This window comes from Dasypus novemcinctus, unplaced genomic scaffold, assembly GCF_030445035.2.
Source record: "Dasypus novemcinctus isolate mDasNov1 unplaced genomic scaffold, mDasNov1.1.hap2 scaffold_230, whole genome shotgun sequence".
Taxonomy (NCBI): Eukaryota; Metazoa; Chordata; class Mammalia; order Cingulata; family Dasypodidae; genus Dasypus; species Dasypus novemcinctus.
Window position 1 is genome coordinate 218,415 of NW_026688198.1, and position 22,519 is coordinate 240,933.

The window sequence follows — 22,519 nt, forward strand, 5'->3', positions numbered from 1 at the left end:
GGTTTCCCTTGAGGCTATGGACCCCATGGGGAACCTGGGAGGGACTCGGGACTGAGGGGTCGCAGTGCAGAGGGCGGGGCCTGCATGAGGACTGGGCGGGCCCACCGCGGAGAGGAGGGCTGCACAGAGAGATGACCCGGGCAAGGACGCGGTGGGGGGGACAGGGGGGCGACCCAGGCTCTGCGCAGCCAACGACCTGGGTGTAAACAGGTGCCCGGCAGGGAGGGGGGCTTGGCCCACCCCGCACACGCCCGCACTTGGTTCGCAGAGCAGGAGACCAGGCGTGCGCTCAGGACACGCTACTGAAGGAGCTGAGCGAGGACACGAGGGGGGCTACAGCGCCTCCGGGGGGTGCCGGGGCCTCCCGTGCTCGCGGCTGAGCCCTCCCGCCGCCCCGCGGCCACCCGGGCACCCGGCCGCTCACGGCCACCTCGTCGTGGTCCCGGGGCGGCCCCGCAGTCCGGACTGGGTGCTCCGAGCACTGAGAGACGGCCCCACCCGGCTCGGCTGCGGCGTCCGGTTCTGCCCCGGGGCGGCCCCGACGGGCGGGGGGCGCGGAAGGTCCAGTGCGGGGCTGTGAGGACGCGCTCAGGGCCCCTGCGCCCTCCCCCGCGCGGAGCAGGGCCCCGGCAGGGTCGGAGCTCGTCCCCTCCTGGGGATGGAAATCGGGGGCAGCGTCAGGGGTGCGGGAGGGGCCCAGGGAGGTCCCACTCGGGGCCACACGGAGCTGGCGCGCGGGGCGGGCACACACGACGCGAGACGCTGACGACGGCGCTGAGCGTCTGCACTTCGGACGGGCCGAGGCTGGTGGCCGCACGCGCGCGCGCGCACAGGCCCCGCCAGGGCGCCGCCCCTCTGCTGCGCGGGGACCGACCTCCCCTCTGAGGACAGCCCGTCAGCGGCTTCTACGGGGACAGCGCGACGAGCCCCCGGCCTGCGGGGCCCTCCCGGTGTCCCCCGTGGGGGCCCCATTGTCTGAATTCAGGGGCGCAAAGCCAGCGCTGCAGGGGCCGCTCAGGCCTGGGGGAGAGTGGGGACAGCGGGGGACCCACGGAGGGGAGGCCACGGCCTGTCGCAGGGGGGCTGCTTGGAGAGAAGCCAGAGGACCAATCCTTGAGAATTGCCCGGACTGAAAACGGTGGCAAATAGGAAGTTTTGGCAACACCGTGCAGCCTGACGGCTGAGGCTGCCTGTGGGCAGAGCGGTGGCCCCCGCCTGGAGGAGCAGCCCCGGGGTGTGGGGGGCCTGGGCCAGGGCTGGCCCCTCCCCGCCCCTCCTCTCCCCTCCCCTTCCTCCCCCGCCACCTCCTCCCTCAGGCTCTTCCCTGCGCTCCTGCTGCACCCCCTCCCCTCCTCCCTCCTCCCTCCCCACCTCCCAGCCCTCCCTTTCCAATCGCCAGGCAGGGGCCCGGCCTTCGGCCTTTAGGGCAGCGAAGTCTTGTCCCCGGCCGCCCCCTGGGTGGCTGCGCCTCCGTCGCAGTCCAGGCACCACCGGGAGGCACGAAGCTCGCCCTGGCCTGCAGCCTCCCCTGGGGACCCGGGCACACTCCCCGGGTGGGGACCCGAAGTCAAGCCCCACTCAGCGCGTCCTGAGACCCCGTCGCCTCCCTGGGGAACGTTTCTCTTTTCCTTCTTCTGGCTCCGTCCAAGATTCTCTCGCCACCTGCAAAAGGGACTAACAGGTGCGGGTGGGCTCCGGCCACCCACGGACCAGCAGAGCCCCAGCCACAGGACCAGCGGGGCAGGAGGGGCCTCCCGGCCAGGGCGCCCCCGCAGGCGTCCCCGCGCAGCCCGACCCGCTCGCCGCCCGCTGTCCTTGGCCCCCTCTAGTGGCCTTTGGGGGGCGACCTGCGCCCCGAGGGGCCTTCTTCCCATGTGGCCTTGGCCTCTGCGGCCTTGGCTGGGCCCTGGCTCGCGCCTCTCCTTGTTCCCGCGGGCTCGTCCTGGGCCGCGGCCCGGCTCCCGGGGCTCCCCTCTGGAGTGACGCCCCAACCGCGGCCTCTTTGGGTTTTACCACCAGGAGAGGGAGTGGTGCCCAGGCCCTGGCGGCTTCTTGGACGCCCTGTCCTCCGGCTCAGGCGCCTCGCTCTCCAGGTCCTCCAACTTCTCCTCGGATCCCTCCTCCTTCTCCTCGGATCCCTCCTCCTTCTCCTCCTCGGACCCCTCCTCGGACTCCACGTTCTCGCGGGCGGCCAGGAGAGCCAGGACCCCGCCCCGTGGCTACCCTGGGTGCACTTGTACTTCGCACCCTCCCAGGCGTTTCCCTTCCCCTCCTTCATCACCTTGGCCATGTCCTGGGCCGCCAAGAACGCCACCAACTCCAGGAGGCCCCCCATCTTCATCATCATCATCATCATCACCCCAGCCTCCCAGGAAACCACGGTGAGCCGCGGGGACAGTCTCTGGCTGCGCCAGCGTGGAAATGCATTCCAGAAGATTCCCATCGCCTCCAGCCTTCCTGAGGACCACGGCGTCCACCTCACGGCCAGCCTCCTCTACCTTCACGCGTGTTCCAGAGGTGGCCCCGGCCATGACGGACAAGACCTCGGGCAGGCGTCCTTCCTCTCTTTCTCGTCACCCCAGCCCAGCGACTGGATCACAGATGCTATTTTCAACATCTCCTCCAGGACAGAGGGGCCTGAGGGGTCTGTACAGGCCACGATGGCCACAAACTCGGGATTGCCCACCCCTTCTTCTTTGTCCTCATTTTCCTGGGACTCGCTCTCTGAAGTATCACTGCCCAGCGGCTCCTCTTCCAAGGTGTCTCTCACCGCCAGGAGGGCCACCAGGCCGGGGACGCCACGCCTGTCTTCTGTGACGTTCAAGGTGATGGGCTCGGCCCCAGGGGGCTCCTTCTCTATCCCCTCCTTGTTGGCCCATCACCAGGGCCGAAAACTCACGAGGCCTGTCTCCATCCTCCGCCCCTCGGCCCTGGCAGGCCCCCTGCTTCTTAGTGAGCTCCCTGGCGGCCGCCTGGAGAGTGGCCAAGAGCGCGCTCCTGTCCTCCTCGTCGCTCGAGGCCTCCTCAATCTCCTCAATGACGACGTCCAGGCTCTCCTCGGAAGTCTTGGGACTCGCTCCTCAGGGAGGTGGACGGCCACCCTCCCCGGGCCCTTTTCTTGCCCTTCTTGGTCAACCTGTTGGCTCTGGCCCGACTTCCTCCACCCCTGCAGCCTCGCCTGGCCTTGCTGGCTGCCCTGGGAGGGGAGCTGCTCTGCCCCGAAGCCCGGCCCGGGGTCCCCGGGGCAGGAGGGGTGGGCCCGTCAGCCAGCAGCTGGCGCTTCCTCTGCCTCAGGAACCCCGTGTCCTCGGCGCGGTCCTCCCACAGCACCCTCCAGACCCCGACGCTGCCCGGAGGTCTCCCTGCGGGTGGCGGCGTGCCTGGCGTCCCCCGCGCACTCCACTAGGGCGGCCTTGGCCTCGGCCCCCGCGCGGCCCGGGTGCTCCGCAGCCTGACCGCGCCCGGGGCAGGAGGGCCGGACGCAGGGCCGCCTCGACGGGGGCCGGCGCCAGGCCCTGGGGACCTCGGTGAGCAGCAGGGCCCTGCGCACGTCCCCCCCAGCGCGGGCGCCAGGGCTCCAGCGGGCGCAGCGCCACGGCGCGGGGCGGGGCGCGGGGCGCGGGGCTCCCCAGAGCTGCCGAGGACCCGCGGGGGCTTACGCGACGACCCTGGGTGCGGCGGGCCCGGCTCTGAGCGGCTGCCCAGGCGCGGTCCCTCTGGGGACAGCCGCGGCCTCCTTTGTCACTGACAGATGTCCACCAGGCTCGGCGCCAGGGCAGGTGCTGAGGGCGGGCGGGGCCGCTGCACCCGGAGGGCGCGGGGAGGGCGTGGGGGCGGGGGGGCGCACCCCCGGGGCGCGGAGCGCGCACCCGCCGCTGAACTCTCGGCGGTATCCTCGCGCCTGCGCAGACGACTCCCCCCCCCCCCCCCCCGCCGGCCGCCGTATCCATAGCAACGCCGCGCTGGAGCTGGGTCTGCGGCGGGAGGTCTGAGTGCTGGCTCGTAAAGGCCCCGATGCAAAGGAGAACGCGGGCGCTGGGAGCATCGCCTTCGCTCGGTCAGCAAAAACAAAAGCCAAGTTCAGGGAGGGCAGGACGTCATCCAGGGCACCAGGCCCCCTTTACGGGCTGGAGGCCTCAGCCGGGACTTCAGATTCTCCTCCGCAGGCTCCAAGTGGAATTAGCACCTATAGCCACGGGGTACTGGCCCCACACGGCCGAACCAAGACTCACTCTTTTTTTTTTTTTTAAGATTTATTTTATTTCTTTCTCCCCCTCCCCCTCCCCCTCCTTCTTCCCCTCCCCCTCCCTCTCTCTCCCTCCCCAGCTGTCTGCTCTCTGTGTCCACTCCCTGCGTGCTCTTCCCTGTCCGCCTCTGTTGTTGTCAGCAGCACGGGAATCTGTGTTTCCTTCTGTTGCGCCATCCTGCTGCGTCAGCTCTCCATGTGTGAGGCGCCATTCCTGGGCAGGCTGCACTTCCTTTCCCCCTGGGCGGCTCTCCTTATGGGGCGCACTCATTGCATGTGGGACTCCCCTATGCGGGGACACCCCTGCGTGGCAGGGCACTCCTTGCACGCATCAGCACTGTGCATGGGCCAGCTCCACACAGGTCAAGGAGTCCCGGGGTTTGAACCACGGACCTCCCATGTGATAGACGGACACCCTAACCACTGGGCCAGGTTTGCTTCACAAGACTCACTCTTGGGGTACGAGATTCATGCAGACTAGGCAGGGTCTCCAGGGGTGCAGGCCTCAATCAGGGTATACAGACCTCAGGCGGCGGGTGCAGGCCTCTGTCTGGGTGTACAGGCCTCAGTCAGTGGAACCAGGCCTCACTCCTGTACCTATTCCTGTGCTTGTAATTATGCAAGTACACCTGAACCTATGTTTTGTGTATGGTTTGTGTGTGTAGAGAGCATTAGTGGGATCTGATGTGAATTCGTCCAGAAAGTGTTTTCTCGGGTCGTGCCGGCAGCTACTCCAGCCATGCACTGGCCTCACCATCCACCGTCCACCCACCTGGCTTCCCCCCTCTCTATGTCCATGAGGCGCCGTGGCCAAGCCGCTGGGTTTACATGCCCCTCCCCACACACACGCCTTTGCTTCTGTGACTCCCGGCTCATTCCTGAGCTTCTCTGTGCCTCGGTTTCCTCCTCTGCAAAATGGTGATCCCATGGTCCCCACCCCAAGGAGTTTTAACGGGGATAATCCATGGAAGTGCTTAGAAGACAGGCTGGCTCACGGGGCTTATTTGTTGAGAACTTACTGTTTAATTAGCATTTGTTCAATGAATAAACAGGGAACCCAAACACCTTGGGTTTTTTGCCTAGGGAGAGAATTTATAGCGAGGTTACTATGGCAACCAGGCCAGAACAAGCCACTTACTCACTCCTGTGCCCCCCTCCTCTCTTTCTGCAGCTCTTATTTTCTCTACTTTTCTCTCCTCCTCTCCCCATCCTGACCTCCAAATGGACCAATTACCCTTCCCTCTGCAGCCCTATCACTTATAGAGATATAATGTGAGCCCTAATGGGAGCCCCATTCAAAATGTGACGTTTTCTAGTTGTCACCTCCAGTAAATAAAGAGGTGACATGAATTTTAAGAATATATTTGGGGAGAAGCAGATTTGGCTCAACGGATAGAGCCTACACCTACCACATGGGAGATCCAGGGTTCAAACCCAGGGCCTCCTGATCCATGTGGTGAGCTGGCCCACACACAGTGCTGGTTCACGCAAGGAGTGCCATGCCATGCAGGGGTGTCCTCCCGGTAGGGGAACCCCACACGCAAGGAGTGTGCCCTGTAAGGAGAGCCAGCCAGCACAAAAAAAAAGTGCAACCTGCCCAGGAGTGGCGTCGCTCACACAGAGAGCTGACGCAGCAAGATGACACAACAAAAAATAGACAGAGATTCCCAGTGCCACTGACAAGAATGCAAGAGGACACAGAAGAACACACAGTGAATGGGCATGGAGAGCAGACGATGGGGGGAGGGAAGAGAAGAGAAATATATAAAAAATAAAGCTTTAAAAAAAAAAGAATAATATATTTGGGGAAAGGGATTTGGCTCAACTGATAGTGCATCTGCCTACCACATAGGAGGTCCAGGGTTCAAACCCAGGGCCTCCTGGCCCATGTGGTGAGCTGGCCCATGTGCAGTACTGATGCATGCAAGGAGTGCTGCGCCATGTAGGGGTGTCCCTGGCATAAGGGTGTCCCTGGCGTAGGGGAGCCCCATGCACAAGGAGTATGCCCCTCAAGGAGAGCCGCCCCGTGCAAAAAAAGCGCAGCCTGCCCAGGAGTGATGCCACACACACGGAGAGCTGATGCAGCAAGATGATGCAACAAAAAGAAACACAGATTCCTGGTGCCGCTTATAAGAGTGGAAGCGGTCACAGAAAAACACACAGTGAATGGACACAGAGAGCAGACAATGGGGTGGGGGGAAGGGGGAAGAAATAAAAATAAAGTCATTTTAAAAAGAAGAATATATTTGATGCTTTGATGTATCTTCATGTATACAAAATCTTATCATTTAAATGTGTCATCAATATTTTAAGTATTATTAATGAGCTCTTGTACATTCTCTTCTTTGTAATAAGTCACTATGGAGCAGCTGTGTTTTCAGCGCTCAGGGGCCACATGTCGACATGTGGGTGTTTGTTCTGAGGACTTTGTAAGGGGGGTGTGTGTGTGTGGACAGAGTCGGCACACGTGTTTTTATCCCTATGTTATTTTGAAGGAATCAGAAGAAGAAAAAAAAACAACAGCAAAGAGAGAAACAAGAGGCCAGCACGTCTCTGAAGCTGGGGTAGGCGACCGGCAGGGAGGGGCCTCCTGGAAATGAAGAGTCCCAGGCCCGGGACCTGCTGGTCAGGGTCTCGTGATGTTAACCGGCCCCGTGCCCAGCCACTCAGGTGGACTTACTCTCACTGAAGCGACTTGGCCTCCCGATCTGCAGGGCACCGCGTCGAGCTCAGTGCCCGTGCCCGGGAGGCTCGGCCGAGGACCGGGTGACAGCTGCACCCCGCGCACACCTGGCCTCACTGTGCCTCTGCTGGGAGGAAGACCCCCGCTTTTTTCGGTGAAATTACAGCTTTATTGAGATAGGATTTCCATACCATGCACTTCACCGGTTTGAAGTGTGCATCTCAGCAGCATTTAGGATATTCACGGAGTTGTCGCCATAATCAATTTTCGAACTTTTTCATCACCCCAAAAGAAACTCCCTCTCCATGGCTCTCACCCCCCGGTATCCCCACTTGCTTCCCCCCAGGTCCCCAGACAGCAACCACTACCCTGCTCCCTGCCTCTAGGGCCCGGCCTTGCTGGACACGTCGTGTGAACAGAATCTCGCGCACATAGGCCTCCGTGCCCGCCTCCTTCCTCGCGCTCTCGTGGTTGACCGCGCCATGGCGACACCTGGACTTCACTCCTCTTGAGGGCCGAGTCGTCGTCCCACGTGTGGACGTACCGGGCCTCCTGTGGTCACTCGCCAGCTGATGGACATGTGGTGCTTTCCACCTTTTTGGCCATCATGAATATCCGGGTCTGAGATTCTCTGGGAACTTACTTCTTCGTTTCCCCTGGATACAGACTTAGGAGCGGAATTGCTGGGTCAGGCGGTAACTCGGTTGAGCTGTTATGGGGCGCATCTTAACCGTTGTCAGTCCAGAGTGGGAGCCTTTGCCCGCTCCCCCCAAGGCGCTGTCAGCGTGAGCCCCCAGCCCCGCTCACTTTGAATCTCCATGCCTTGGTGCCCCCGCTTTATCTGGTGACCCGAGGACTCGAGATGCTGTGTGGGTGGGTTCGCCAGGGCCCAGCCCTGTTACCACGGTCACAGTGGGACAGCAGAGCCACACGCTGGCCGACAGCCCAAGGACAGGAGCCCAGGAGAGGAGCTGGTTTGTACAGGCAACCCCAGGTCCAGGGGCAGGCGGGAGTCCCTCTCCCCAAAGTGTATTTCAGGGGCTGTCAATGGGGGCAGTTCACCTCCTGGGGGACATTTTGGAAACATGGAGGCTGGGGGCACATGGCCTTGTGGGACAATCGAGGCATTCCTGGTGGCCTGGGAGAGGGGGACGAGAGGCCTACACAGCCCTGAGCTGAGACTTGGGCCTCTGGCATTCATGTCTGTGAAATCAGTTCACAGGGAGCAGATGTGGCTCAAAGGATAGAGCTTCCCCCTACCATATGGGAGGACCTGGGTTCAATTCCTGGGGCCTCCTGGTGAAAAAGAAGAGAACGCGTGTCCATGCAGCAAGCCAGTGCCCGCACAGGTACCTGCGTGGCGAGCCAGTGCCCCGCACAGGTGAGTCACGCAGCAAGATGATGACACAACAAAAGAGACAAGGGGAGAGTCAAGGTGAAGCACAGCAGAGACCAGGAACTGAGGTGGCGCAATTGACAGGGAAACTCTCTCCTCATCAGAGGTCTCCAGGATCGAACCCTAGAGGAGAGAAAATGAGAAGAGGAGGCAACACAGACAGGAAAAGCAGCAGGGCAGGAGGAAGGGAAGGGGGGAAATAAATAAAAATAAATAAATCTTTAAAAAGAAAAAAACAGTTAACAATTATCTAAGCCCTGAACCCAGCTCTGTTTTACCTGCAGCCACATAGAGCAGGGTTTGTTGTTGCTGTCTTGTTTAACCACAGATTGATTAGTCACTAAATACGCCAGCATTTTAGGCCTGTTCTAAGGCCCCCGCCCCACTTCCTGCGCAATCCACCCAGCCTCGGCTCTTCTTCTCTTAGAGCCACGTTTATTCAGGAGAAGCAGGTGCGCCGCTTTGTCCTCTTCACTCGGCTTTCGGCGGCTCTGTCCCCCTGAGGGAGCCCCCATTCATTTCTCTCCTGGTAGCTGGGGGAGAGGGAAGGCGTCCAGACGGGGTAGAAAATTCTAGAAGCCTGCAAGAGGGGCCTGGCCTCAAGAAGCTGGGGGCCCTCGGGCGTTGCAGAAGGTCCGCGTCGGGAGCGCAGTCTTGGGGACCGGCCAGCCGACCGCCGGGACCCCTGAAACGGCCCGCGCGGCCTCGCGGCAGGATTTGCCCCGAGCTGTGGTCCCCACCGCGAAGGCGATGGCTCAGTGACCCGTCCAGCCGTTCCCTCCCAAAGCAACATTTCCCCGTGGAAACAGCTGGAAGAGAAGCGCACATGAAATGCTTTTATGGGGGCAGTTGAGAAAATACAGTTGTTTTCATAAAAAAAGAGGTCACCTATGTGAACGCGTACCATACATTTATTATCGTTATTTTAAAATATAAGTAAATACTAATTTAATTTCTCATTTAAAAAATTCTAATATGGTAAATATCGACAAATACGACTCACATAAACAAAAGCTCTCTGAAGTCCTTGAAATTTTTAAAAAGAGGGCCTGAGACCGTTAGGCCTCAAAGCAGGGCCTTTGTGGATAACCAGAGATGGCATGAAGAAAACTTTAACACGAAAGTGAGGCAAACTCACATTTATTGTGTCTGCAGAGGTGAGGAGCCAAGGCCAGTCCACAGTGACTCAGACCTGACTCCCTCTGCTGCAGTTTCACTCTTGTTTAAATACCCAAGTTACTACTTAGCATTTGCTTTGATTATGCATTAGTTTTTACGCATATGGATGAACATACATAGCTGGTTATGTAATTGTATGATTGGTATGTTCAGGAAATCACGCTTGCACATACATTGCATGATCAAGAAAGGGGCGGATAACTCCACCCCTGGGTGGGAATTTTACTATGTTAATTAAGCAAGTTGAAGTGAGGACAGCAAGGGGCTGCTTCTGCGCAGGTCCCGCCAACTGGCTGAAGCAGGTTTTCATTCTTCATTGCTTTAACAGGATATTCTTGACCACCAAAAGCGGAATTTGGCCCAAAGAGAGAGTTGCATTTCATTACCTTCTGATTTACATACAATTATTTTCTTTGTATCCTAGCAACAGGCGGAGAAACAGTTATTTTCAGATATTTGGTCATCCTACATCCATCAAGACCAAATAGTTTGAAGACAAAAGCCAGCTCCCCACGGGCCCCGAATTAAAAGAAAAAAGATTTTCTGGGGGAGATTGTAGCAGTTTGATATTATTGATGAATTCCAAAAAGAATGTTGGATTATGTTGTAAACTGATCTTCTCCTAAGGGCATATTAGATTATATTAGATTCAGAGGTTTCTTTGATTAAGTAATTATGTAAAGCTCTTGTGTCATTAGGGTGTTGAGTCCCCACTCTTTGGTGAGTGGGGACTCACAGATCAAAGGACTCAAAAGCTGGAGAAAGACAGAGCCGTTCAAGACAGAGCCTTTCGCCTGATAGTCTATAGCTGACCTTGTAGAGAGAGGCAAAGCCTAGAGAGCCTCATAGTCTACAGCTGGCCTTGTGGAGAAAACAGAGACACTGAGCCCAGAGGAACCCAGGAAGCCTGAACCCTGGCAGACATCGGCAGACATCTTGCTCCAACACGTGAAAATAGACTTTGGTGAGGGAAGTAACTTATGCTTTATGGTATCTGTCAGCTCCTACCCCAAATAAATACCCTTTATAAAAACCAACCCGTTTCTGGTATTTTGCATCAGCACCCCTTTAGCTGACTATACAGGGATATTTTTCCCTGACTGATCATAGTTGAATCATGGAATTAAATGCACCGGCCAATTTGGTTCCCAGCCCTGTCGTTCTGCCCACCCCAACCCCCTTAGCCTTTACAGCTCCGTTGCCAGGGAAAACAGTCAGTACCCCCCAACGCAAAATTAATTTAACTCCCTCCTGTCTGAGTCACGACTGCGCATGTGCTTTTTAGGACACCCAAGGAGCTGCCCACTCCACCTGCCTCCCGTGTTCAAAATGCCTTTGTCCTCACTCCTCCCCACTCCCGGGCTCATCGCCCTTTTTTAAATGTCTCTCCTTTGTCTGTATGTGTCCCTGTGAGATGTGCATTGCTGTTTTTTTGAGGGGAGGAGCATCTACTTTGAATTTTCTTAACGTGTTTTGTTTCACCTGCCTCCTGTTTCTCGTTAGCGTTACATCGCTCTGTGGTTACGTGTCTGAGACTGACCCAAGTTCTGAGCGGTGCAATCCTGTCTGCAGTCGTCCTGCTGAGCAGCAGCTCGCAGGCAGGCAGCCTTCACCTTGACCTTGGTCCTGTCCTCTCTCGCAGGGGGGACACTAACGGCAGTTTTTAAATATGGCTGCAAATTCTCTGAGCCCATCGTGAGGCAGGTTCTACGGCCCCTTTCCCGGAGTCGAGATCTGGGTGAGTTTATAATGGTTCTGACACATGGAATATGGCGGGAGTGGGGCTCCGCGCCTTCCGGGGCCGGTCGTCCGAGGCCTTTGCCAGGCTCTCTTGAATAATCGTTCTTGGGGCCCACTTGGAAGGTAGCGGCCCTACCGTGAGGAAGCGCACTCCCGAGGTGAGACCACGTGTAGGCGTTCAAGTCAACAGCTCCAGCGAAGCCCAGACTTCAAGGTCATCCCAGACTAGGTGCCATACAAAGCCTCCAGAGGATTCCAGACGCTAGCCATAGATGGAGTGACCCAGCTGAGACCTCAGACACTGTGGAGGTGAAAGAAGCCATCCCCAGTGTGCACTGTCCTATTCCTGACTCCCAGAATCCATGAACATAATACACATGTTGTTGTTTTATGCCATTAACCTTGGGGTGTTTTGTTACGCAGCAGTCATAACCAGTGCATGCCCATCTCCGTCTCCTCCCCACAGACACACCACAAAATAGGCTCTGATAAACTCGCTCACACTCTCCCTCTTAGGGGCTAAGTGAGATTGTCCTTGGCATATGTACCAGGAACAGAAAGGCTGAGCCATAGGGTCTGTATATTCATAAGTCCCCCGAGTCCTGCCAGTCGCCTTGTGCAACAGAAGCCCTTGTCTGTTCTTCTACCATGCGTGCACAGGATTCTGGTACCTCCAACATCCCCTGCCAACACCGGGCGTGACCCAGTCTTCTAAGATTGACCTGTCCGTGGGGATAAAGTGGTAGCTCATTGTTCTTTGACTACGAATGGGTTTGCACATCTCTGGGTAGGCTTGTTAGCTTTTCCGGAATCCCTTTCCACCAACTGCCCATTGGAGGGTCTCCTCGCTGTTGTCCCTTCTTCTACTGCCCCCACATTGTTAGTTTTTTAGTAGGGCTCGTGATTCTTTCAGTTGTGATCTCTGAAGGTATGTTAGCTCTCCTTGCTGCTCCGATTAAAAGACGCTGATGAACTCGAGTAAGGTTTTTATCATAACAAGAGGCACCATTTTTTTGAAGGGAGGGAGGGAGGGACCATGACCTCACACACACCCTGCAGGGACTCACTCTCTGCCGGCTCCGGATACTAAGCCCTTGAATATATTGCTGTAGAATCTGTACCGATACTCTCTCTCTTTTCCAGATGAGAAGTCTGACTCTGGGTGCATGTGTGTGGCGGGGTGAGATGGGGTGTCTTTTCCAATTCCACTCAACTGGGAAGTGGTGAGACAGGGATCTGAACACAGGCCAGGTCTCTGTGACTCCAAACCCCAGACCCGAACAGCTGGGCTGGGCAGACTTTCAGCAGCACCATCCCTCAGAAGCACTCATTCATTCACTCATTCATTCATTCATCAAAAGCAGAGAATCCTTGTTACTGGGATACAGCTGTGATGATGTCACACTGGGGATCAGCTGACATCTTGGGGAATCAGCTAGTAATCATGTAAATAATTGTTTAATTACAGTGGTGAGAAGAGCAAATAAATGACATCACAGCCCCTCTAGGGACTGTCATGTGAGTATTAGAAGTTGTGAGCTGGACCCCACTGAACACCTGGCAAATGACCATGTCCTGTCACTGAGGGGAGGAAAGCAAGCTACAGAATGGTGTTTCTAGTGGGACTCCCGCACATCAAAACGGACCACGAGGGGAGACAGTGTAGCTCGGTGGTTGAGCACCTGCTTCCCATGTACATGGTCCTGGGTTCGATCCCCACTACCTCCTAAAAAAAACACAAAAAACGGACTGTGAAGTATTTGTTTCAACCTCAGGCAAGCCTCATCATGTTCCACCTTAGAAAACGTCTAGAATTTTTAGCCTCCTATTAACAAAACAGAAAAGCTTATTCCAACTTACATAGTGAAAGATCAGGGATATTGATGTAAAATATGGTAGGGGGGCATGGTTTTCCAAAATACTTTTAGGGATCAGGATGGGAAACAGATGTGGCTCGACCAATTGGGCTCCCATCTACCATACAGGAGGTCCAGGGGTCGATGCCCGGGGCCTCCTGGTGAGGGCAAGCTGGCGCACGCAGAGTGCCGACCCGTGCTGGAATGCCGCCCCGTGCAGGAGTGCCAGCCGATGCGGAGAGCTGACGCAGAAATATAACACAACAAGAGACACAGAGGAGAGAAAGTAAGAAGACGTAGCAGAACAGGGAGCCGAGGTGGCGCAAGAGAACAATCGCCTCTCTCCCACTCTGGAAGGTCTCAGGATCGGTTCCCAGAGCCGCCTAATGAGAATACAAGCGGACACAGAAGAACACACAGTGAATGGACCCAGAAAGCAGACGACGGGGGTGGGGAGGTGGGGATGAGGAGAGGAGGAGAGGAAGAAAAGAGAGGTTGAAGAGTTGGGTGTTAAGTGGTCAGTTTGGGGGCAATGCAGGGTTAGAGGAGCCTCAGCTGGGCCTGGGCAGAAAATTCCCTGCTGGGGAACGCCCTGGGGTGGGGAGGGGTGGGGTGGGGGTGGAGAAGGTCAGGGCAGGAAGTTGGGGCTGGAGCTCTGAGCAGGGGATCTGGGACTTTCCCTCTTAGCATCTGGACACACCGTTCTGCTTCCTGAGTTCTTCCCAGGACAGCTCATCTTCGAGATGGTCCCACAACAGGATCCTTTTCACTGCTGCTTCCACCTCCCCTGGGTGACTCGTACCTTCTCTGACCCAGTCCCTACGGATGGAGGCAGGCAGGCCTGGGGTTCAAGCCAGGGCCCCCGTCCCCTTCCGTCTTGGGGTGACTGTTCACCTGCAAGACGGGTCTTAGTAGGAGTGTTCCCATTTTATAGGTGAGGAAACTGAGTCACAGGGAGCCTAAGTGACGTGCCAAGGCCAAACAGGCAGGATTGGCAGAGCCGGGATTGAACCCAAGGCCAACTTGACCCAGTGCCCAAGCTCTTAGCCTCTCTCTAGGGCCTTTGGTTTTCAAAGCAATGATGCCCGCACGAGGTCGTTGCTGTGCACGTGGATTTGCAAAGAGTAAGAAAATGTATAGGAGCGGCTTCCCCAAGACAACCGTATTAGTCAGGGCTCTCTAGGGAAACAATCAACAAGAGATACCCGGCAACAGGATGCGATTTTATCAGAGTCTCCCACGTGACCGTGGGGACACACGAGTCCAGGTTCCGCCGTCAGGCTGCAACCAGGGCTCCAGTGGAAGTCCAAGGAAGGTTCTTGACAAGTTCTGGGAGACGCTGGCTGTCCAAAGACAAGCTGGGAAATTCTCACTCAATGCTGGAATCACTTCCCCTTCTAAGGCATTCAACTGATTGGATAAAGCATCACTCATTGCTGATGGCAATCTCCCTGAGTGACATAATTGTAACCAGCTAGCTATGATTTACCACCGCAGCAAAGTCAATGGCGACCGAAGTCCATAAACGCCCTTGTATTACAGGTAGCCCAGTGCTTGCTTGACCAAACAACTGGGCACAATTACCTGGCTGAGATGACACAATAGCCTGACCATCACAGGACCCCACTGAGGAGATAACTTCAGAGCAGAGACTGGAAGGAGCTGAGGAGGGGGACAGAGATCCGGAGGCGACTCGAGATCCCCCCGCCAGCAAGTGCCGAGACCCAGAGGAGAGCTCGGCGAGTTGGAGGAGCAGAAGGAGAATGTGGGAGGCATTCCAAAGTTTGTGGGCTGTGTAACCGCTTTGGCTTTTCTTTTTTATGGTAATGTACATACAACCCAAAATTTCCCATTTTAACCACTTCCAAGGGTACAATTAAGTGGTGTTAATTATTTTCACGATATTATGCTACCATCACCAATATCTATTACCCCAATTTTTTTTCATCTCAAACAGTAACTCTGCACCCATTAAACAATAAACTCTCTCTTCCCACCTACCTCCGTGGCTCCTGGTAATCTATAATCTACTCCTGGTAACCTGTCTCTATGAAATTTGCCTCTTCTAGGTATTTCATTTAAGTGAGATCACACAATATCTGTCCCTTCATGTCTGGTGAGACTCAACATGATGTCTTCATCCAACTTCACCCATGTTTTAGAACTTCATTATTTTTTATGGCTGAATAATATTTCATTGTGTGGGGAGACCACATTTTGTTTATCCATTCATCTATTGATGGACACTTGGATTGCTTTCACCTTTCAGCTATTGTGAACAATGCTGCGATGAACATTGGCATACAAATATCGGAGTCCCTGCTTTCAGTTCTTTGGCATATATACCAAGAAGTGGATTGTTGGGTCGTATGATAATTCTATGTTCAACATTCTGAGGAGCCACCACACTGACCCCCATAGTAGCTGCACCGTATGATGATGCCACCAACAATGAGTGAGTGTTCCTATCTCTCCACATCTGTGTCAACACTTATTATCTTCTGGGTTTTTTTTTTAATGAAAGCCATCCTAATGGGGGGGAAGTGGTATCTCATTGTGATTTTGATTTTATTTGCATTTCCCTGGTGACCAATGATGCTGAGCACCTTTTCCTGTGCTTATTGACTATTTGTCTATCTTCTTTGGAGAAATGTCTATTCAAGTACTTTGCCTGTTGGTTAATGGGGCTATTTGTCTTTTTGGTTGTTGAGTTGCAGCAGCTCTTTATATAACAAGGCTGGGTTTTACTCTGAGGTGGGAGCCATGGGTGGGTTTTGAGTAGATGTGAGCTATTGCTACAAAAGAGACCATTTCTCGTGATTCTGCACTCGGGGCTGAGTTCAGCCCCGAGGGCCTTCAGCTGTGTGGACATCTCCTGGGGAAGGCATGGCCAAGATGCTTCCTTTGCTTCCACGTCTGGGGCTTCAGATGGGACGATTCTAACTGCTGGGGACTGTCTGGCGTTTCTGTCTTCACACAGCGAATCCACGTGGCAGCCTCAGGCTTCCTGGCGTCACGGTGGCATCAGCACAGGCGGACTTCTTAAATGGTAACTGGCATCTAAGAGGGAGGTGTAGAGATGTAGAAGCTGCTGCGTCTCTTAAGGGTAACTCCTCGAATTTGCAATCCTTTTTTTTTTTTTTTTTGAGGTACCAGGGCCAGGGACTGAACCCCGGACCTCCTGTGGGGGAAGCCAGCACTCAACCACTGAGCCACATCAGCTCCCCTGAGTTGTTTTTTTCGTTTGTTTGCTGTTTTCAGTGTGTTGTTTGTTTGTTTGTTTTCATTTTTAGGAGGCACCAGGCACCAAACCCAGACCTCCCAGGTGGGAAGCAGACGCTCCACCTCCTGAGCCACGTCTGCTCCCGGCACAGCATCCTTTCTGCTGAATTCCACTGGTCAAATCAGGTCGTAAGACGCGCCCAGGAACCAGGGGAGGAGAAACTGACTTATCTCTGCGTGAGTCCAGGGAGGGGAAGATCGGAGAGCGACCAGCGCCCCCGTGCGCCCCCTGGCGGCGGCAGGTGGAGAATTGTCTCAATTTGTCCATCATTCCAAAGGGACAAAGGCTCCCCTGACCCCCCAGCCGGCGTGAGCGGCCCGCGAGGGCTCGGCTATGGGATGGACGCTTTGGTGCCCCGGAGCTGGCAGCAGGAACGTTCACAAGGAGGATTTAAATGGTGCCTGCAGGGCCCCGTCCTCAAACTCAGCCCATGGGTGCCTCTGGGGATGTGGCTTCAAACTCACTAAGGGCTCCGGGGCGGGGTTTTGACTCCAAATCCGCCTTTATCTGGCCTGGCCCAGCTGCGCCACCATCAAAGAAGAGAAAACTGTCCACACCTGCCTGGGGCGGGGACAGGCGCCATCCCCACGAGGGTGCTTGAGTCCCACCAGCTGCCAGAGAAGTAAGTTGGGGAGGAAGTGGGTACCCCACCCTGTACCTTAAAAAAAAAGGCTATTTTCAGCCTGAGCTCCCACCACCCACACACCCGCACCCCGAGACCTCCTCCCACACCACAGAGAGAGCCCCGCCAGCCTCAGCAGCCCCTCCCCGGCACGCCCCTCAGCGCCCCCTAAGGAGAGCCCCCAGCCTGGTCCAGCGGCCCTGCGCCCCCGCCACAGACACACTCGCCCACTCGCCCACTCGCCCGTCCTGTGGAAGCTGAAGGGTCGTCCTGCCCGGCCCAGGACAGAGCCCGGCCCAGATGGCCGGGTGGCCCCTCCGCCAGCTCCACCGGGCCGCCTGAGGGGTGCTGGGAGGGGTGGCGGGGAGCCCAGAGCCCCTGGGCTGAGGGACAGGGACGGGCGCTCTGGACGTGACACCAGGCCAGGGGCCCGGGCTGGGACCGCAGGTGGCGGGAGCCCCCGTCAGACTACCAGACTAGGGCAGAGCCCCAAGGGCGGGAAGGGGCCTCCTCCCTCAGACTAGGGGTGGCGGGGGCCGGCGCCTCCTTCTCTCCCAGCGCCACCCTCTCTCGGGGCTCATGGTCCCCCCCCATGACTGCTCCCACCCCTCGCCCCATCCCCACCCCAGCTCCTTCCCCGGGGCCAGCCCCAGTCTCGCCCTCCCCCTCACTCCTCACACAACACACAGACTCGACCCTGCCTCCTCCCCGACTCTAAACCCTGCTGTGGCTCCCTAGTGCCCTCCAGGGAAAGGCAGCGGCTCCAGCCTGGGCTGCGGCTAATGCACCGCGTCCTCCTCCCCCAGCCGCTTTGTGCCCCGCAGCGCCTGGCTCCGGGGCTACGCACCCCTGGGGCGTTCCTGTGTCCACCCCACGGGGGCCGGGGGCCCAGGAGACCAGGCCAGGGTCCTCGCAGTCCCGGCATCGCCCGGCACCAGGCCGTGCCCGGAGGAGACGCTCGAAGAACGTGTGTGAACGAATGGAAGGCTGGAAGCGAGGAAGAGAGTGAGGGAGGGAGAGAGGGAGGAGGGGGGGAGAGGAAGGAGGGGAGGAAGGAGACTGGTCCCTTTACCCGCGGGCTCCCGCTTCCTTCCCGCAACTCTGGCTCCAGTGGCCCTCCAGGGGCTCAGCACATCCCTCACGCAAGGCCTCAGGGAATATGTGATGAAAGAATGGAAGGTGGAAGGAAAAGGAGGGAGAGAGGAAAGAAAGGGGAGAGGGAGGGAGACAGGGAAGGCGGGTCCCTTTAAAATGTCAACTTCAGGTTCTTTCTTCCCCGAGCTATGACTCCATTTGCCCAGCAGAGGGCGCTCTGGCCCAGCGAATCCCAAGGCCGCGCCTGGGGTGTGTGGGGGAACGGAAGGCTGGAGAGAAAGGAAGGAAGGAGACAGGGAGGATGGGTCCCCGCAAAATCTAAACCCCTGGTTCCATCTTTCTTCCCTGAGCTGTGGTTCCCTGTGTCCACCAGAGGGCGCGCTGCCCAGTAAATCCCCAATGCGGCGCCTAAACCTGCTCCAAGATACAAAAAGGAAGATACTGAGGATGACGGTGAACGCTAAGAACCGTTACTTAAAGCCCCGCTGCCCGCCAGGCCCTGAGCTAAGCCATCGACATGCCTGATCTCTAAATCAACACAGCAACCCGGAGAGGAAGTGAGGAGGGCCCCTGTTTTACGAATGAGGAAAGTGAAGCTCAGAGAGGTTGTTCAACTTCTCCAATGTCACACAGTGCCTAAACTGCTAAGAAGCTTCCAGTACAGCCTTGATGACCCTACAGTCTTTTGCTTCTTGGTCACACTCCTGATGTGACCAACCTACAAGGCCCCGTGGGCCTGGCCCTGCCACCTCTCCCCTTCCCCAGCCCCCTGCTCAGCCACACCCCACTTCCCTCAGCTCCCCAGATAGCCTGTCTTCTGTTCAGCCCCTGGGCTTTTGCCCACCTGTCACCTTGAAAGGGTTTCCTCTCTTTCCCTACCCCACTTCCCACAGATGGTCACTTCTTCCTTTCAAATTCGGTTCCATGTCACCTCCTCCAGGAAGCCTACCCAGATGGAGAGTCGGCTCCAGCTCCTCTGACCCACCTCCCCTGAGGGTCCAGACCTTTCCCTCCCAGCATTCACTTCCAGGTCTGATCACAGGAAGCTTCGAGCTCCAGGAGGCAGGGTCCCCGGAGCAGGCGTTACAAATACTGACTGAAGGAAGGAGGGCAGGAGCCAGGTGATGGAGAGGTGGATGGTGAGCCCTCCTCCCTGCCCGGGGAGCCAGAGAATCTCCAGCAAACACCCACAACCGTTGAAAGGACACCCTCACTGCTACCCAGGGCCCCCGCCTCGGGCTCCCAGGACCCCCAGAATCCAGCCCACTTGGGCCTTTGGGGGAGGCTGCCAGGGATGTGCTGGGGGCAAGGCCCCAGGCCCCTGGAAAGAGCCCAGTCTCCCTGCAGCCCCTCCTGCACCCAGGCACGGAGACCTGCTACTGCTCCCTCCCCTCGGGGCAGACGCTCCTGCTGTCCAGCCCAGCGTTCATCTCTCTCCCCCCAGTGATTTGCCTCCATTTCTCTCTGGGGAATCCCTCCCCTCCCCTCCTTCTCCGTGGCTTCTGTCGGGCTCACCCTCCCCACCTGGGGGCCCAAGCCTGGCCAATCAGAGCACTCAGTCCTTCTCGACTCGCTGTGATTGGTGTAGGAACAGGCACGTGACCGCGCTGATCCAATGGGAGTCTGCCCTGGGCCCTTGGCTGAATAAATGAATGAAGGGGCCCTCGAGCCAGCCATGCCTAAGCCGTGTTTTCATAGTCACAAAAGCCAACGAACTCCCTTTCCTGCTTAAGCCAGGTTATCCTGGGTTTCTGCGCTCAGAACACAAAGAGTCTTGCTTAATCCACGCCCCAAAGGGAAGGGCCTCGGGGAGCATCTCGGGGCCTTGCCGAGCAGGACCCCTGGCCCCAGGAGTGGGGGCAGGGCCGGCAGGGAGCAGGGGAGCGTCTCGCAGATTACTCAGACCTGGCACCATCACTCCCCAGAAGCAGCCGAGGCCGTGGGACCGGGGCTCCTGCCAACAGGGACAAGATGACAACAATCCGGTAAAGATGGCCTCGCTGCCCCCAGAGAAGACGCAGCCCGTTCTCAGTCCCGGCATTTGTAGGACAGACCTGCGCTTGCTCAGCCCCTGCTCAGCTGGGGTTGGGAAGTAACCGCTTTTCTCTCTGCTTTTTCGCCCAGGTGGAAGGAGGGGGTGAAGGGATGGCCTTACCTGGTGCCCCCACTCACCACCACAGAATCCCCAGATCCCAAAAGAGGGTGGGTAGGGCTGGGCCTAGAGGTGAAGGGGACAGCTCCGGAGTCTCACCCAGGCCCACCCTCGGCGTTTAGCTTTAAAATCACCCCAGACTCAGGGCCTGGTCCCTGAGTGAGGCCGGATCCTCCTGACTAAGGTTGAGTCATGAAAGACCCCAGTGAACAAACCAGTGGCATATTCTCATTTCACTGGGCTCGTTAGAACAAAATGGTCACTAAAATAGAGTGGGCATCACCATCCCCAAGATCCTCACCCACCACCCTCAAGATTGAGGAATGGGGAAGCGGACTTGGCCCAGCGGTTAGGGCGTCCGTCTACCACATGGGAGGTCCGCGGTTCAAACCCCGGGCCTCCTTGACCCGTGTGGAGCTGGCCATGCGCAGTGCTGATGCGCTCAAGGAGTGCCCTGCCACGCAGGGGTGTCCCCCGCGTAGGGGAGCCCCACGCGCAAGGAGTGCACCCATAGGGAGAGCCGCCCAGCGCAAAAGAAAGTGCAGCCTGCCCAGGAATGGTGCTGCCCACACGGAGAGCTGACACAGCAAGATGACGCAACACAAGGAGTGCCGTGCCACGCAGGGGTGTCCCCCGCGTAGGGGAGCCCCACGCGCAAGGAGTGCGCCCATAAGGAGAGCCGCCCAGCGCGAAGGAGGGAGCAGCCTGCCCAGGAATGGCGCCGCCCACACTTCCCGTGCTGCTGACGACAACAGAAGCGGACAAAGAAACAAGACGCAGCAAAAAGACACGGAAAACAGACAACCTGGGGAGGGGAGGGGAATTAAATAAATAAAAATAAATCTTAAAAAAAAAAAAAAAAAGACGCAACAAAAAGAAACACAGATTCCCATGCCGCTGACAACAACAGAAGTGGACAAAGAAGACAACGCAGCAAATGGACACAGAGAACAGACAACCAGGGCGGGGGTATGGGAGGGAAGGGCAGAGAAATTAATTAATTTTTTTTAAAAAAGATTGAGGAATGAACAAACACAAGGGGGGAATGCAACCACAGACCAAAGTAGCCTTATTATTATTGTAATAACAGAAGAGCTTGCAGCACTGGTAAATAGTGGTTACCAGAGGTTCTGAGGGGAGGGAGAGGGAGGCGGAGGTGGATCACGGGGCGTTTTTAGGACACTGAATGATGTTGCATGACAGATACGGGCCGCCGTACATTTTGTCAATACCTGTAAAATCGTGCAGTGCGAGTGTAAACCGTAATGTAAACCACAGACCTCGGTTAGTAGCAATGCTTCCATATTTGTTCATCGGTTTAACAAATGCACCACACCAGTGTAAGCCGTTACTAACGGGGGAGATGAATGGGAGGGGAGGAGTAGGATATATGGGAATCCCTTGTACTTCGTTTTCAGGCGGCACCGTGGACTGAATGCAGGACCTCTTACAAGGGAAGCAGGCGCTCAGCCACTGAGCTGCACGCACTCCCCCCAATCTTTCCCTGTAACTTGTCTGTAACCTAAAACTCCTTTTAAAATAACAATAGTATAGTTTATTATATGGTGGGGAAAAAAGAAAATAAAACAGGTAATTGATAAATACAGGATAAATAAATAAATAGGCCCCCCAAAATGCTCAGCCTCTGGCAAAAACCTGAAAACGGTTGCCGTGGGAACCGCTGGAGCCAGTGTGGAGGAAGGGCCACGACCACCCACCCGGGAGCTGGAGAGGGAGGGTGGCCGTGGTGCCGCCCGCAGCGCCCTCCTGCAGCTCCAGGCAGGGCCCGCCGCACGCAGGGTCGTCGCGTAAGCCCCCGCGGGTCCTCGGCAGCCCTCGGGAGCCCCGCGCCCCCGCCGCGCGCCGTGGCGCTGCGCCCGCTGGAGCCCTGGCGCCCGCGCTGGGGGGGGGACGTGCGCAGGGCCCTGCTGCTCACCGAGGTCCCCAGGGCCTGGCGCCGGCCCCCGTCGAGGCGGCCCTGCGTCCGGCCCTCCTGCCCCGGGCGCGGTCAGGCTGCGGAGCACCCGGGCCGCGCGGGGGCCGAGGCCAAGGCCGCCCTGGTGGAGTGCGCGGGGGACGCCAGGCACGCCGCCACCCGCAGGGAGACCCCGGGCAGCGCCGGGGTCTGGAGGGTGCTGTGGGAGGACCGCGCCGAGGACATGGGGGTCCTGAGGCAGAGGAAGGGCCAACTGCTGGACAGTGGGCCCACCCTTCCTGCCCCGGGGACCCCAGCCCGGGCGTCGGGGCAGGCCCCCTCCCGGGGTGGC

The 22,519-nt window shown here is 57.4% G+C and overlaps 1 protein-coding gene across 1 annotated transcript; it reads right to left on the reverse strand.

Annotated features, from left to right (window-relative positions):
- Positions 1-289: 289 nt before the first annotated feature.
- PNMA8B (PNMA family member 8B) lies at positions 290-21,566 on the reverse strand. Its single transcript, XM_071213632.1, is given in 12 exon segments — positions 290-652; positions 1,895-2,045; positions 2,047-2,216; positions 2,219-2,332; positions 2,334-2,554; positions 2,557-2,876; positions 2,878-3,063; positions 3,065-3,354; positions 3,356-3,634; positions 20,256-20,318; positions 21,375-21,382; positions 21,533-21,566. Coding segments are annotated over 12 exon segments (2,199 nt in total).
- Between the last annotated feature and the right edge of the window lie 953 nt (positions 21,567-22,519).